This window comes from Nicotiana sylvestris, chromosome 12 (assembly GCF_000393655.2).
Source record: "Nicotiana sylvestris chromosome 12, ASM39365v2, whole genome shotgun sequence".
NCBI classification, from domain to species: Eukaryota; Viridiplantae; Streptophyta; class Magnoliopsida; order Solanales; family Solanaceae; genus Nicotiana; species Nicotiana sylvestris.
The window spans coordinates 55,581,627-55,598,925 of NC_091068.1; the positions used below are offsets into that span (position 1 = coordinate 55,581,627).

General features: G+C 39.3%; 2 protein-coding genes across 2 annotated transcripts; both read left to right on the forward strand.

Annotated features, from left to right (window-relative positions):
* The first annotated feature begins 1,610 nt into the window (after window positions 1–1,610).
* On the forward strand, window positions 1,611–3,774 carry LOC104226147 (leucine-rich repeat protein 2-like). The gene is made up of 6 exons (XM_070165315.1): window positions 1,611–1,888; window positions 1,972–2,043; window positions 2,583–2,726; window positions 2,809–2,880; window positions 3,251–3,322; window positions 3,419–3,774. The coding sequence occupies exons 1-3, from the start codon at window positions 1,686–1,688 to the stop codon at window positions 2,620–2,622; spliced, it is 315 nt and encodes a 104-aa protein (XP_070021416.1). The 5' UTR covers window positions 1,611–1,685; the 3' UTR covers window positions 2,623–2,726; window positions 2,809–2,880; window positions 3,251–3,322; window positions 3,419–3,774.
* A 6,506-nt stretch (window positions 3,775–10,280) lies between these two features.
* Window positions 10,281–11,533, forward strand: LOC138883060 (uncharacterized). The gene is made up of 3 exons (XM_070163719.1): window positions 10,281–10,481; window positions 10,912–11,103; window positions 11,180–11,533. Exons 1-3 carry the CDS (start codon window positions 10,281–10,283, stop codon window positions 11,531–11,533), a joined length of 747 nt encoding a protein of 248 aa, XP_070019820.1.
* The last annotated feature ends 5,766 nt before the right edge of the window (window positions 11,534–17,299 follow it).

The window sequence follows — 17,299 nt, forward strand, 5'->3', positions numbered from 1 at the left end:
GCTCAAAATTGAAAAACGTTTATATTTCATCTAAATTCAATAAGGTCGAAAATATACTAGTGTTTCTTCCTACATAATCAAATCAAATAAAAGGGAACCTTGTATTCTGTTAAAGTTTTCAGCTTTCTAAGCTCTTGTCTTTTGGATTTTACAATATTTTGGAAACTAGGTGGGCGTTTTTGGACATAAGAATTGTAAAAAATTTTAAAAAAGTGATTTTTTTTTTCCAAATGAAAATGTTATTTGAAAATTATAGTTGTGTTTGGAAATGAATATAACTAGAAAAATTTCGCATAAGAGCAACTAAGCTCCCTAATTTTCTATTTTATAGTCCATATTTCAATTTACAACCAACTAGCCAAAAAATAATAGGTTAAGATTCAACATCCAGCTCCAATAGGTTCTCAAAATTACTATTTAATTTTTAAAAAAGATTGCTCACGCTTTTAAGTTAATTTTCGAATCAGTAATCGTGACTCAAATATTAGTTCAACAAATCAAATCCATTTGTGTGGTGAAAATTAGATTTTGAACAAGCTTAAATATGTGAGTTTAAATTTCGAATTTGATTTTGTGAGAAAATTTGGAGTGGGGTGTTATTTAGACTTGTTAGAAATAGTATAAGGAGGTTGTATATAAAATTTGAAGTCATTTAATGGAGATTTGGACTGGTTTTGAACAAGAATTACAACTGAAAATCGTGGAAGAAGTTCGTCTACAGAAGCTTGTATAAAGGTGTATAAAAGTGTATAATAGCGTATAAGATGTGTTTATACACTATTATACAAGATTATACATAATTATACAAAAAACTGATTTCGTCTTCTTCCTTGCGTCTTTCTGAAATTTAACTCAAATATTGCTCAAATTTACTCCAAATCACTTCAAACCTAAATTTTGAACTCCTTTTGATATTCTCAATCAATTGGAACAACACACAATCTAAACAACTAACAAACTCAAAAAAATCCTATTTTCGAAAACAAAGATTTGAATGGTCTTCAATTGTTGACTTCTAGTCAACCAGGTGACATAGGGGGAGAAGCAGTAATGGCGGACGACTCCTTGAAGCATATGTAAAAAATGTGAGAAGGAGAGAGAGTGAAGGCAATGGTTGTGAGAATACAAATTTAACTCCATAACTTTTAGAAACAATGGTTGTAAAAACATAGATTTTGAATTGGAAGAGCTATTGTTTTAAAAAAATATATAATATGGGCTAGATCGGGTAAAACTTAAAAGTATGGGCCATTTTTTGTTATGGTGTGAAGTCATGTGTATTTTCTTGTAATTCTTTTAATATAATTTTGGGTTGTTTTTGAAATTTTGTGAGTGATCTGAGCGAAAATTTTAACAAATAGCTTTTTGTAGTTTTTTAAATTTTCGAAAAATTTTAAAATCATCTTCGAGCGAAAATTCGAAATTTTATGGCTAAACATAAAGGAAATTGAAAAAATTTCAACAAAAAGTTAAAAAATTCTTATGTCCAAATGGACTCTAGGATCGTAATATCTGTCGGAAGTTGGACCAGTGTAACAAGGACAGGGGAACGACAAACATGGTCCTTTTTATTGCTTCTATAAATTCCTCACACTCTGACAAAGCCTAGCTCTGTAGATTCCTCACACTCCTTTCTTTAAAATTACGTTTACTTACAAGTCATCTTAACACTTGAAGCTTTAGAAATGGGTATCTGCTTTCTGTTTCATATTTTCCTTCTCCTCCTACTAAAACTCACCAACGCAAATTTAGAAGGAGATGCTCTGTATGCATTGAGAAGAGCAGTGAATGACCCAGATAATGTGTTGCAGAGCTGGGATCCGACTTTAGTGGATCCTTGCACTTGGTTTCATGTCACTTGTGACTCCCAAAATCGGGTCACCAGACTGTATATCCTCTTCTCTTTTTGACTGATTTATGCTCTGTTTAAATTGCTCATTCTAAGTTAATTAGTAAGAACATGTTATGCAGTGATCTTGGAAATGCCAAGTTGTCTGGAAAATTAGTACCTGAGTTGGGGAAACTTGAGCGTCTTCAGTACCTGTGAGTCCACTTCTCTTTTGCCTCCTTTAGTGCATTCAATTGTGCTTGTGTGAGTATGTTGGTATACAATTTAGTGAAAGATGAAATCACTAAAGCTAAACGGAATAACTCCTTCTCAAACTTAGAGGGAACTAGGAGTGGAAAACTGGCGGGTCGGGTCGGATATGGTTCGGGTTAAAAACGGGTAATGAAAAATGGGTAAATTATCCGATCCATATTTAATAGGGATAAAAAAGGGTTAATCGGCGGATAATATGGGTAACCATATTATACATGACTTCTTGTATATGATCACTTTTTGACAGAATTCTTAGTCTCCCTAACTTGAGGAATCCCAATTTGAACTTTTACAAATGTAAAAGTTAGACTCATTGGTTATCCATCAGTTACCAATTGGTTATCCATTTTCTAAAAGGATAATATGATTCTTATTTATCTTTGACCCATTTTTAAAAAATTTATTATCCAACTCATTTTTTAGTAAATAATATAAATGGTTAACTGTTTTACTTTTAACTATTTTGCCATCCCATGTACAGGGAACTATACATGAACAACTTAGTGGGTCCAATTTCTTGAGAACTTGGATGTTTAAAGAGTCTAGTGAGTCTTGATCTTTACCACAATAACCTCAGTGGCACCATTCCTCCATCCCTCTCCAATCTTTCCAATCTCAGATTCCTGTAAGTATTTACATTTAATCTCATTTTAATTACATTTATAAATTATGGTTCCATCTGACGCTACTGCTGGTTTAATTTATAGCCGACTCAATGGGAACAGACTAACAGGAAGAATACCAAGGGAACTTTCCAAGCTTGCAAATCTCAAGATTATGTGAGTTGAAACATACATATATACTACTTTCTCCGTTTCAAGACGAGATAATTTACTTTTTAGTTTGTTCCAAAATAAATGATATATTTCTAAATTTGGAAATAATTTAACTTTAAACTTTTCATTTTACCTATTTTATAGAATATTTTATAATCATACAAATGTCATTGACTCCACAAAGTTTTTATCCATTAAGTTTTTAAGATCACGAATTTCAAAAGTCTTTTTTTTTCTTCTTAAAATTCGTGTCAAGTCACACTACCTTATCTAATTTGAAACGGAGGGAGTAATAGTAATATCTAAATAGATGCATGCGAAATGAAATTTCTGGTTCCAACTCATTAGTCCTTTTCTGTATGTATATATGCAGTGATGTGTCCGACAACGATTTATGTGGTTATATTTCTGCCTCCGGCACCTTCTCTAAGTTCACCGAGGAAAGGTGAATCCGCTGGTATTTTTAACTTATTTATTAGGTCTTCTATACTTGCTTTTTCTATTTGTTGATACTAATTAACTTTGGGTTGTCGAATTGCAGTTTTAAGAATAACCAAAGATTAGAAGGGCCTGAGCTAATGTGATTTGTGAGATATGACGCAGGAGGCTGTAACTAAAGCATATGAGAAGCAGATATATTCAATCTCTACTTAGGAATATGTAAACATTTTAATTAATATAAACCCTAGAAGAGCAAAAGTATCTAGGGTTGTGTATGGAGGATCTCGCTCCATGTAGTATAACTATCAATACCCTACGAATCTACGATTGCTTTAATAGGGCATGCAGGGCATATACCAATTGCTGGAAATTAGGATTTGGTCTCCATTTTCTCCTTTGAAGGAGTGAAGTATTAAGATGACTTGCGCTGCTAATAACCTAAAATCAATTTCTTTCCGTTGGCGCATGTTTACCTTGAAAATGGTAACTACAATTATATTTGATTTTGTGGTTCTAAAAATACGTGATTTATTTCAATACTAGTTGTAGGGCAATAGATACTAAGTGTAAGTGAAGAAAATAAGAAATGCAAACCAATAGGGTCACAAAGCTGGCCTCGAGCTGGATGGAGCAGGGCCTCGAGGTCTAGCTGGACTGATAGCGACGAACAATTGATGAAGAATCAATTGTTATGAAGGCCTCAGAAATGGCCTTTTGCGGTTGATAATGAGCAATAAATGAAGAATAATAAATGAACAATGGATGGACGATGAAGGAATAAACAATAAATGTGAAGAATAATTGTGTTAGCAAAGAGCAGAGAAAGTTGTATTGCATTCAATGTGAGTGTATTCAATGATTATCCGAGAGGGCTTACAAGATGATAAGGATCCCCTTTTATAGGAGAGGTGAATCCCAATACAGTACATGGCTAATAAATGACGAAGAAATGCTACTAATATAGCTGTATAATGGCTCAGTACAGATTTGTACTATTCTTGCAGACTCTCAGTCTTTTCATCGTGTGCCCTCGGGGGTTCCCGCCTTTCCATAACGGACATCGATTTTCATACTACCTTGAGGTACACCATGGTGAGTCTTCGACATACTCTGCAGAGGAGAGTGCTTCGAGAACGGGCCGTGGACTATGTTTTGATCCCAACGAGGGGCTTGAACTGCCACGGAAGCCTCAAGTCGTTCTTCCCTGATTTTGATCGTATATAGATAGTCCATGCGTTTCTTAGAATAGAAAGATATGAAACGACTTTAACTTCGATTTTCTCGAGCCTCTCATGATGATGTCATGCTTGTGACGTAAGCTTTCGGGGTGACTGAAACATCCCATCGGTTCGTCTTTCTAGAAGCATTGAATATACTGCTGGTTCATTTTCCCAAAAGCGGTGATTGCACCGCCGATCCATTTCCCCAAAAGCATTGATTGCACCGTTGATACGTTTCCCCAAAGGCATTAATTGTATTGTCGGTTATGTTACTGTCTCTCTATAAATGGGGGATTGCTTGAACCAAGACTTCACTCAGTCCTTCTTCAATAGCCCTTAGCCCTTTTCTTCTCTTCATCCTCATCCAAACCGGTGCAATGTCTCAAGAAGTAGCTTCATAGTAGTAGTGCTGATGAGACCCATACTCGCCAAGTTTTTCACCAGGCCACAATTTTCCTTGCTTGCTAAGAGCTTTTGCTCTTTGAGATGCTATAGCCTCTTCCTCATCTATTGCTGCCTCAGAGGAGGTCCTCGAAGACAACGCTCTGAGGATCGAAATGGGGTCCCCGAGGAAACGGTTCTCGAAGATGTTGTTCCCGAGGATATACCCTCGGAAATAGATTAGGTTTTTCAGATGTTGTTTTTGCTTCTTTGTTTCTGTGTAGGGACCCTTCGTGGGTCATTGTAATCGTCTTTTATTAATATATGAGTTTCTTTATTTTGCCTTTAATTTGGGTTGAACTCTGTTTTGCCTTCGTTTGTGAGAAATCCAAATGCATGACTTCACCGATCAGTCTGAATATTGGACCGGTCATAATAACCCTTTGGCTTTTAATTAGATAACATGACATTCCTTGGAGCTCTCTGCTATCCATTAGACTAAGCTTGGATTGATTTGATGCGAACTTAGGTCATCGGGACTTCTGTGCCGGAATTGAGTGAGAGCAAGGTCTCGATTTTTGGAATAAGGCCTAACCCTTTTAAGCCTCGCTAATAATCCTCGAGTGGTAAGCTCTTCAAACTAAAGTAGCTTTTTGATTCTACAACAGGGGCATTTGCTTGATCATCCAAAAATAAAGATAGCCCTTAGGCCTTTACAAATATTCCCCAAGCGAGAGTTTGCTCGAACTCGGGCAGCACGCAATTTGAGCGAAAATTTGTTCAAACTAAAAGTAAAGATAGCTCTGAGTCCTTATAAATAGTCCCTGAGTGAGAACCTGCTCGGACTTGGGTAGCCCGTGGGCTAAATAATCGAGTGAGAATTCGCTTGAACTTGAAAGAAAAAGTAGCCCTAAGGCTTTATAAATAGTCCCCGAGCGAGAACTAGCTCGAATTCGGGTAGCCCGCGGGCTAAATAATTGAGCGAGTGTTCGCTCGAGCTCGAGAGAAAGAGTAGCCCTGAGGCTTTATAAATAGTCTCCGAGCGAGAACTGGCTCGAACTCGGGTAGCCCGGGGGCTAAATAATCGAGTGAGCGTTCGCTCGAACTCGAGAAAAAGAGTAGCCTTGAGGCTTTATAAATAGTCCTCGAGCGAGAATGTCACACCCCAACCTCGAGAGGCGCGACCAGCGCTCAATCGAGTGAACCCAACTGAGCAAGCCTTATTGACACTTGCTACCCAACTCAATATGATTAAGGAATTCGACTTTCTATTAATTATACAATAGCAAAAATCAAGCTTTCAACATAAGATTTTACATAGTCATAGCTTAGACGAACTATAGGATAGAGTTATAACACAGATCATTAACCCATCCAGCACCCATACACAACCCACACATCGTCTACGGAGCCTCTATGGATACAAAAGACGACTTATGACAACGCCGGCAACAAGGTCCCCGCTATACCTCAAAAGTGGAAGTCTACCACAAAAGATGTACAACATAACCTCTTGAAGGAAAAAAAGGGCTCACCAAGTCTTCGAGAGGAGGACACTCCGCTACGCGCGATCGGAGCTGTCAGTTAAAGAGCCACCTACATTCATTTAAAAATGTAGCGCCCCCGACAAAAGGGATGTTAGTACCATGGAATAGTACTAGTATGTATAACTAAACACCATCTAGTTAGAAAGAACTTTCATACAAGAATAAGAAATCACAAGTATAACTCAAAACATTAGACGATCACTACATTATCAAATAAAAGAAACATACAACTTCCACATCATTTTTTCATAGCTTTTAGTTTGGGGCATTTCACACCATTCATCATTGTTCACAATACCACCGCTATCTTGAGCGGAGTCCGATCTCGACCCGATCGGCTAGGTTGCCTCATTTGAGGCATATACTTCAATCACAATCTCATTTTCCTTTTTTTTGGAATTCATTCACAATACAACCGCTATCTTTAGCGGAGTCCGATCTCAGCCCGATCGGCTAGGCCTCCTTTCCACGACATTGATCTCTTCGCGTTAATCATTTCGTTTCACATATATCATTTCATAGGCACTTGGGGACACAAATTATCACATCATTATTGGCACTAGGACGCATTTTTACATCATTCCCAATTTTAATATTAGCTTTTCCATTTAGGACAATAGGTGTACACAAGAGCAATTTAAATTATAAGCGTAGATAAGACTTCACGTAGGTGGAACAACAATGCAACTTCAATCAAAATTTAAAGTCCAAGCATTTCAATACATAATTCATATCCTTGCCCTTTTCAAGTTATCAAGATAGCACGTTGATCATATTGAGATACATCTTTCACGCATATACGGTTACAACATCAATTCATGTAAAATAACAAGCAATGCAACAATTCAGCTTTAATCTGACCATATTCACACAAATGCCGATGAAGCTCAATTTCTAAAAGACGGGGTTTTAGCCATACATACCTCAATAAGGCTTTCCATAATTCTTACAAAATTCCGGGGCTCTTAGCATTTCAATCCATAGTATAAGAATTACAAATCGAACCAAGAATTAGTGACATGGTTAAGACTTTGGCTCGTTCAGGTATACTATCAAGCACCAAGTGTGAATGGTGATCTTAAATCCCTTTTTGAAAGAGATTTCTTCTATGTTATACTTCAATTGTTGTCTCTTTAGTTCTCATCCTCCCCATACCCCATTACCTCTAATGCATGCAATATTATTAGCCATTTTCCCCAAGAACTCAATTGTTAATCACTTATTTTAAATAGAAAGTTTTAAATTACAGATTATGGAACAAGTTCTAACCTTTTTAGGGTGAAGACCTAGCAACTCTCTTGACCATCTTCAAGATTTTGGGCTAAGAGTTGGGTGGGGATAAGATGAAGGTCACTCCTTCTCTCTCTAGAACTCCTCTTCTCACTCTATTTTCAGTAAAAATGACATAGAGAAGATCAGATGGGGTGTTTTAATGGAATAGGGTCGGGTTTTAAAAATTAGAAAATAGGAGCCCCGACTCAGATCTGCGATCGCATAACGGACATGCAACCCGCAAAATGGACCGCAAAGGTGATCCTAAAATCTGGACAAACTGCTTGGGTATGCGATAGAAATGCAGTCCGCATACTTGTTCTGTAATGGCATAATGCACCGCAGAACTGCCCTTTACAAAATTCCAAGGAGGGTTATGCGATGACTATGCGGCCCGCATATCGATTATGCGATCACATAATTGGCCACATAGTTGACCTCAAATTAACAAGCACACTAATTGACTCTGCGGTGACTATGCGGTTCGCATAGCCATTATGCAACCGCCGCATAGATCAATCCAAAAAGGTCCGAACCGCGGCGAGCTAGCTCGCCACGAAGAATTTTATGAATTTCTGACACATGATCCTAACTTGGCACTACGAGATTCGGGTTTTAGAGTAGGAAATTCACGGGGCCTTACAGAGAACTGGTGAGAACTTGGGTAGCCCGGGGGCTAAATAATCGATTGAGTGTTTGCTCGAACTCGAGAGAAAGAGTAGCCCTGAGGCTTTATAAATAGTCCCCGAGCGAGAACTGGCTCGAACTTGGGTAGCCCGGGGGCTAAATAATCGAGTGAGTGTCCGCTCGAACTCGAGAAAAAGAGTAGCCCTGAGGCTTTATAAATAGCCCCCGAGCGAGAACTAGCTCGAACTAGGGTAGCCTAGGGGCTAAATAATCGAGTAAGTATTCGCTCAAACTCGAGAGAAAGATTATCCTTGAGGCTTTATAAATAGTCCCCAAGCGAGAATTGGCTAGAACTCGGGTATCCCGAGGGCTAAATAATCGAGTGAGCGTCCGCTCAAACTCGAGAGAAAGATTAGCCCTAAGGCTTTATAAATAGTCCCTGACTAAGAACTTCCTCGAACTCGGGTAGCCCGAGGGCTAAATAATCGAGTGAATGACTACTCCAGCCAAACTCGTAGATTGTTCTCAATAATTTTTGACAATCCAATTCCCGATGCTTTGGTTCTGATGTTAACATCATGATGTAAGCGGTTGAAGTGACTGAAGGGTCGCTTCGGCACGACTCTCAAAATCATTAATTGTGGGCAGCCAACGGTCGACCTTCTAGCTTCCTCAGCACGTTCAAACAATTTTTATAAATAGACAAAACGTCATAACTTTGCCGATATTACTCCCTTAGTGCTTCCAATATTTCATTAGCTCCTTTCAATTTCCTTGAACTCTCCCTTTTCTTTTCTAGCGACATTTTCCATTTTTTCGGATCATTTGCTTTAGAAATGGCGAAGACCTCTAAAATTGTTCCTCAAAAGGAAAAAGCTCCATCGTCTTCTTGAACGACCAAAGGTAAACAATAGTTCCTCCTAGTATCGAGGAGTGTACTCTTGGGCCTTGTGACACATATTCTGATTTCCAGGTCGAAAACCCCTCCTCTATTCTGGGACGATGCGAACCCATGTCTCGATATGTCAGTTTAATAACTAAAATCGAGAAGGTGAAGGCTGACTGCCATTGGGGGAAGGCGGTGCAAGTAGAGATTCTTTCACAAGGAGAAGACATAACCAAGCACAAGGCCGGTTTCCTTAGTGTATACACATATCCTTTCACCTTAGGCCCGGTAGAATACGCTTCACCATTGATAGATCCAGTGATCATTGATTTCTGCAGGCAATATCACGTGACACTTGGACAAATTTACCCATCATTCTGGTGCATTTTTTATATGATTAGGTATTTTTCAAACATGGTTGAGGGGATGCCTTTTTCCCTCGATCATCTAATTAGAATGTATAGCCCCCGACTTTATCGAGGTGGCCTGATTAAGCTGAAACGTCGATCCCCGAAGGCCTTTTTTACTAGCATCGATGAAGACAAGGATCGAAGATGGATGAGCTGCTTCGTCCAAGTCCGGACCCAGGACCTGATCCCTACTGAGAGAATGCCATTCCCTGAGGAATGGAATATGAATCGTAAGTAAAACATGTTTCGCTTAATCAAATATCTTTTCTTGCCTTCGAATCAACTCCTTCCGATGATACAGCCACCGAGTGGTACCCTGGTACTGTCAAAGATCTCCCGGGCTGGATCCGACGACTCGATTCGATCTTCCCGTATTCTAAACGCGTGTAGCGCAATATAGCTAAGGCCCGTTGGGAGACCAAAAATCATGGTGAGTTTTATCCCCATTCATACTTGAGCTCTATAGAGAAGGTATCTCTCGCTAGTATTCTCATCCTTTGTGTCTGTGCAGGCCTTGGAGAGGCCGTTTTGATGAGGGAACCCCTTCCTGGGGAAGTAGATATCCCGAAGCCTACTAAGGAGGAAAAAGAGAAAGAAGAAATCACTAGTTGGGTCCCCGATGCCAAAAAAGGCTAAAGTTCAAAAGCCCGAGGCTTGTTCAAAGGCCTCAACTCGGGAGGCAGTCGAAAGTCTTTATGCCGAGGGCAAAGAGAGTGATGACTGCCCGCTAGTACTTAGGGGGAGAAGAAGTGTTGTTGCCTCGAAGTCTACTGATCCGAAGGTGGCTGAGCCAGAGGTTGCTGGAACGGTGGCCGCCGAGGTAGTCCCGACCTAAATTGAGGGATTAGACAAAATCCCTGGGCCGACCATCGACCAAAACACATCGGGTGCCGAGGGGAACCTGGTTGATGAACCTGAAGAAATTGGCGATGAAGCCCCTCATAGGAGGGAGAGGTCCCCTGTCGACCCAATCGAGGTGATCAACATAGATGAGCCTCTATCGAGCCCATCATTCTATCTTGGGCAAATACGGGATGCCCAAGATATGAAAATTCCCATTGCGGGGGCATCCCCCGGAGAGAATAGTATGTTTGAAGTATTTTTTGCAGGGGTTGAGGAAGGCCCCGATATTGATATCTCGTTGATCTATGAAGAAGCCAAGAAGCTTTGGCAACAAGTAATATTGATTTGACCGATGTATCTTGAGTTTCGATTCTTGCTTTTTTGACTCCCTTCTTTTGTATTTTCAGGCCTTCAAGCTCTCCAACCAAGCCTTTTCCATGTCACAAGCAGAGTTGGCTCGTTGTGAGGACGAATTTAGGAAGCTCGTTTCTGAATTGGATGAACTCGAGGCCCTTCATGCCCAAAAGGAGGGGGAGCTAGGTGACGTTCGAGCTCATTTAGAGAGGATATCTCGAGAGCGGGCCAATCTCGATGAGCAGGTAATATGACATTCATGGGCTTATTTTTGTGCTTCAGTCAATTGAGCGTTTGATACCTTAATTTGGCTTTTTTCAGCTCAAGCAAAAAGATGACCTAATGCGGGAAGAGCTTAGAGTGAGAGATACCGAAATCCTTAGGCTGAAGCAATGCGTGAATGAGGTATCTTCCGATAAAGAAACTTTTCGAGAGAAGTTGACCTTAGTTGAGTGCCAACTTCAAGGGGTGAGGGAAGAGAGCCGTGAGTACAAAGATCTCCATGCCGAATCAGTTGCTGAGCTATCTGCAAACAAGTCTGAAGCTGTCTCACTCTTGTCCTCGTACAGAAAAAATGCTGCTGCAGCAAATGCTCAAGCCAGGAAGGTATCCAAAGAGGTCGAGCTTGAACTCTCTCGATCTTTGGAATATGCCCAATTAAGATCTAGGAGATAGGCTCTCGAGGATGTATATGCAAGGGGCATCGATTTGTCTGCCAAGATTGAGAGGGCGAAGGCCCTGGAGGAAGAATTGGCAACTCTACTTTCTCCCGACGATGGTTGAACCAGTGGTTCGACTAGCGACTCTGAGGATGATGAAGATGAAGGTGTCCCCGAGGGGGAGAAGGCCATCGATGACCAAGGGGTCGAGGGCCAGGCCGTTGAAGGCACAACTTCCGAGGGAACTCCGTCTAGTCAAGTAGCCCAGCGGTAGATTAGGTTTTCATTTGTTCCCTTTTTATGTAAGGCCTCCAGGCGTGAGCCTTGTAGATATGGCTTCGTGAAACTTTATCATATACATATATACATATATATATATATATATATCTGGATTTTTGCCTTTCGTCATTTCTTGTTTTTCCTTTGCCTTTTTGGAATAAATCTCGATGCATGTCGATAACCAGTTCGGTGTTCGATCCTCGAGTCAAATGTACGGAGATGGGATGGTTTGACGTGATGCCTCAACATAGGCTCTAGATAGGCCGGGCCTGTCAGAGTAGCCATGTGCCTTGGGGGCTTCCCCCTCCGTCCTAGCTTCGGTCTTTGTTTCCTCCGAGTCGGGCTCCGACGAGCCCCGAGGTCGGGAACTTGGTCGCGGCCTTCCACCCTCGGGGTACCGAGGCATGCTTCTGAAATGTCCCGACATCGAGAAATCAAGTCTTCTGGTTTCGCCGCATACAAAGTTTAAAATCAGTCTTTATATGTCGACAAGGTTTAAATCAGTTTTCTGCATGTCAATAAGGTTCTTAAACTAATTATTGCATTTAGATGCTATGCCTATCGGATTTTTTAAAAACCAATTTCTGCATTTAACTACTAGTGTCTACAAGTCTAAAATTAGTCATTACACCTAGAAAACATGGCTATATGATCCAAACTGCCTGCTTAAAATTGTTTACTGGTTATGTGTAACCCCTCTAGTTGAGAAAGGTTTACCTGGTATTGTACAGATGTGATCCTGTAGGATAGAAAACCTAGGACCCCTTTTACCCTTTGTTTAAACATAATACTAATTTGTCTAATTTGCTTTATCTGTTTATAAGACTAATTCACATAATTTGAGTTCGACCGGGACCTACCATTGTGGACCACGAGGGGTGCCTAACACCTTCCCCTCAAGGTTATTTTAAGCCCTTACCCAATCTCTGGTAATGCAAACCGGTTTTATTAGTTACTTGCTTTAGGTGCCCTAATGCACCTTAAATACGTTAGGTGGTGACTCTTCAAATTCAAATACCCAATTCCCAAAAGGAAATGAGTTGTTCCCAATTAATGTCAAAACCTGGACTCCGCAAGGAAAAAAGAGGAGCGACAAGTGTCATACAAGGTACCAGATGGCCATGATAGTAATGTGTATAAGGTGTGTTAAAAGTGAGTAGTATTTTAAGTAGTTTGAGATAATTCCTATTTATGTGGGTAATTGGCTAATTATCGGGCAACATGAATTTACCTAATTAATTAATAAAAATCATAAGATAAGATTAACCTCCCCCCCCCAAAAGAAATATGGCAGCAAGCCATATATAAAAAGAATGACTCTTAGTGATTGTCTATTGGGTGGCTATCTAAAGTAAGGCACATAAGACAAGTCTACTTACGTGTAATAGTCTCTTAGTCATATGTCTCTTAGTCTCTTAGTCATAAGTCTATTACTAAGTCTCTTAGTAATAAAAATCATATCCCTTTCTTTCTAATTCAAAAGCATTTCAAGAACAAAAACTTAAATCTAACGAGCTTCCAATAGAAATTCTTACAACCAAACAATTCCAACGAGAATTGTTAGAACCGTTGCAACATAAAAAATTTCGATTCTAAAGGAGTACGGTGCAATCTTTTTCAAGAATATTATATGAATTTTCCCTATCTAGCTATGTTATGGCTATCATTTCTTCCTTTTAGCATGATCCAAACGAAATGAGTAAATGCACAACTTCCATAAGTGACTCTATTCATAGAAATACTAAAGGTTCCTATGTTCTTGATTTCCCATGTGTCATATTATTCTATCATCTGTTCATGTGTCTCAGAAAATACGTAAATTGATAAAGTTTATTTCATAATTTTAATCAGAGGCATAATGGTCTTATGACGTTCCGAAATATTTTATTAACATACTTCTCATGCATTGCATTCATTTACATGTATATTGACCCATGACCAGATGGCATTATATACGCATATATATATATATATATATATATATATATATATATATATATATATATATATATATATATATATATATGGAATATGAGAAATGGTTACGGTGTTATATACGCACTACCACTTAATTAGCTTGTATACGTTGATGATTTTGCACACAGTGGCCGAGATGATATGATGGGATGCCCTCGGAGGCCTGATGATGTTATGAAACATGTACCTATGCACGACATGACATTCATACGCATATGCATGACACTATAATTATTTCATGAATTACAGGGTTATCCAGACTTACAGGTTGAGTCATTTATTCTATGTTTCTTCCATGTCTGTTATGTACTTATTTGTGTGCCTTACTTACTCAGTACATTATTTGTACTAATGCCCCTTTTTCCTGGGGACACTGCGTTTCATGCCCGCAGGTCCCGATAAATAGGTCGAGAGCCCTCCAATAGGCTATCAGCTCAACGGAAGATGTTGGTGTGCTCCATTTGCTTCAGAGTTGCTTGTTGGGTTAGTATGATCTAGACGTGTACTGTTTGGTATGGCGAGACTCTGTCCCGACCTTTATGAAAATTATATATTCTTAGAGGCTTGTAGACAGATGTCATGTACGTGAAAGATTGTATAGCCTTGTCAGCCTATGTTCAGTATACGAGTGGTTATTTTGATCCTATAGGCCCCTATGTCTTATGTATAAGTTGATATCACATGTTGTATTCTACTTATCCCACGGCAGACTTCTGGCTTAGTTATCTATGAAAGTATGACATGAAAAGATATGTTATGATGGTACTCGGCTAAGTAAGGTACCGGGTGTCCGTCGCGGCCCATCGGTTTGGGTCGTGACAAAAGTGGTATTAGAGAAGATCTGTCCTAGGGAGTCTAGAAGCCGTATCTAGTAGAGTATTGTTTATGGTTGTGTCATGCACCACACTTATAAGGAGGAGGCTACATGTCATTTAGGACTGTCACTCTTTCTTCTTACTCTAGATCGTGTCATAGAGCTCAATTGTAAGAACTCAATTTCCCAACTCTATCTTATTCATAACACAATGATGCCTACATCCAGAAAGACGATTGGTGAGAGATATAGCTATGGAAGAGTTGAGCCAGATGAACTCGATTTTTTGCATCATGCTTATGATGGGTAAATTTGAGGTATTCAGCAGGTCATGTGTATACTAAGACGTGTAAGTTTCTTGATAAGGATCCCTAAGGCAAGAATGTCTATCCACTCTTACGGTAAAAAGGAATAAGAGAATCGGAAGGTAGACACAAGTTTCAGCAAGTAAAAGAAGCAGGGTGAAGAAGGGTACGAGGTACCCAGTTAATGAAGATTAACAACATTTACAATTCAAGCAGAGAAATATAAGCATTTGAAGATACCTTCAATTGTAATAGAGGTATGTACAATTAGTTAAGGACGAATATCAGGAACCGGCTGGGGTTAGAGTAATCCAAAATAATCGTGGGATTGCTTGCGTTAGTTGACATTTCCGAAGAATATTGTAAATGTGCTAACAAAATCTCCTTATGAGACACCCAAATGGTACACTTTGAAATAATACAACTAGATATGAGCACTATAAAGATAGGCACTGGAAGCCTTGAAAGGATAAATGTTACCTTAGTATGGCTCCCGTACCTACTAAAGAAAGAATGTTCGGTAACTCAAAGATCCAGTAGATGGAGCAAGGGGAGCTAAAACCAAAGGAATGTCCTGTGGAAATTTTCAAAATAAAATGTTTGACAAAAATGTTAGCAGGGAATGAGAAGAGAGTCAATGAAGCATTATGAGTAAGATGTGATACATGGATGACAACGATAGAAAAAAATGACGGTATTATAGGATATATAGTCAAGTGAAGGAAAAGACGAGAGGAGCTAGGCCTTGAGACAACAGAAGAGTATAGGCCATAACGTTATTGTATTGGGAAAAAGTTGCATTTATATATGCAAGTGACATGTTGAGACACGTGGACTGGTCAAATAGTCAAAGAATTATAATTAGTCAAGAGGCACGGGTAGCAGTAGAAACGAGCAAAGGCAAAGGAAGAGGCACGGGAGGACATTTGAAGGATTCAGCGCCCGTACCTATTTAAATCATTTATCAAAAGGAATGGATCTGACCATAATAAAGAGCGCAGATACGAAATTCGACAAGCATTAAATACTGGATACGTTAGAGAATTTGTATTAATTACAATGATTGTGTAACGTAGCATTCAATGTATTTAATTATTCATAATAGCCTCATTATGATTTGGAGGAAACACATATCTTCAAGATACCTATAAAAGGGAGGTATCTGGTCATTTGTAAACACAAGACACAATTGGAATATACTTTGATTCACTTGTTTTCTCCTGATTACACTCTGGTTACTCTAAATTACTTTCTTCTACATATTCTTTTGATTATTAGTAACCCGCGTTCTTCTAAATTCTAACTTTGATTGAAATTCTATTTTTTGGTTAAACAAATTGGTTCCATTATCGGGAATCTGATAATCTATTTTCTTTTCACTCGACCTTTCTTGTTACATCAATTATGTCGAATAACAATGACAACACCCCAGGAAACCAAGAGAACCAACAAAGTCAGGGAGGCCCACAAAATATTAACATTCAAGTTCCTACTCCGCAGGACTCTCCACGGCAATCTCGTGAGGGTACTTCTGATGGATCTCAAATAAACGAGTATGCTCAATTTGAAAATGCTGAAGCTGTTGATGAAGCTTTGCAGAAATTAATTACTGCTCAGGTCAACAAAGCTATTGAGGCGCTTGTTAACCAGTTACCTATTGCAACACCCACACCTTCTCCAAATAATAACACTATAGAAAACCCTCGTTCCGGGCTTGTTAACTCAGGCAGCGGTGAAACTCCTAGTAAACCGCAGGAGAGAGATCCAGGTAATGTAATTAATTATGATTTACAAAATTTAGTACTAACCTTGCAGAAACAGCTCAGGGAGCAAAGTGAACGCATAGAGCAGATACCCGGGTTGCCGCCCATAATCAAAGGGGTAGACATGGACAGATATTCACAACAACCCTGGAAGCCAAGTACTGCCCCTCTCCCAATTCCAAAAAAGTTCAAAATGCCTGATATTCCAAAGTATGATGGAACAACAGACCCATGAGACCACGTGATTGCATTCACAACGAGCGTAAAAGGCAATGATTTGACTAAGAAGGAGATCAAATCGGTATTAGTCAAGAAATTTGGTGAAACACTCACCAAAGGAGCACTAACATGGTATTCCATTTTACCTGAAAATTCTATAAACTCTTTTGCTGAGCTTGCAGATTCTTTCATCAAAGCACACTCTGGAGCCCAAAAAGTGGAAAAAAGAATGGAGGATATTTTCAAAATTAAGCAAGGAGATTCAGAATTGCTTAGAGAATTTGTGGACAGATTTCAACGTGAAAGAATGACATTGCCACGTGTACCTGATAATTAGGCAGCTATAACTTTCACAAGCAATTTGAATGAAAAAAGCTCGGAAGCTACGAGGAGACTCAAGGAAAGCCTTCGAGAATTCCCAGCTA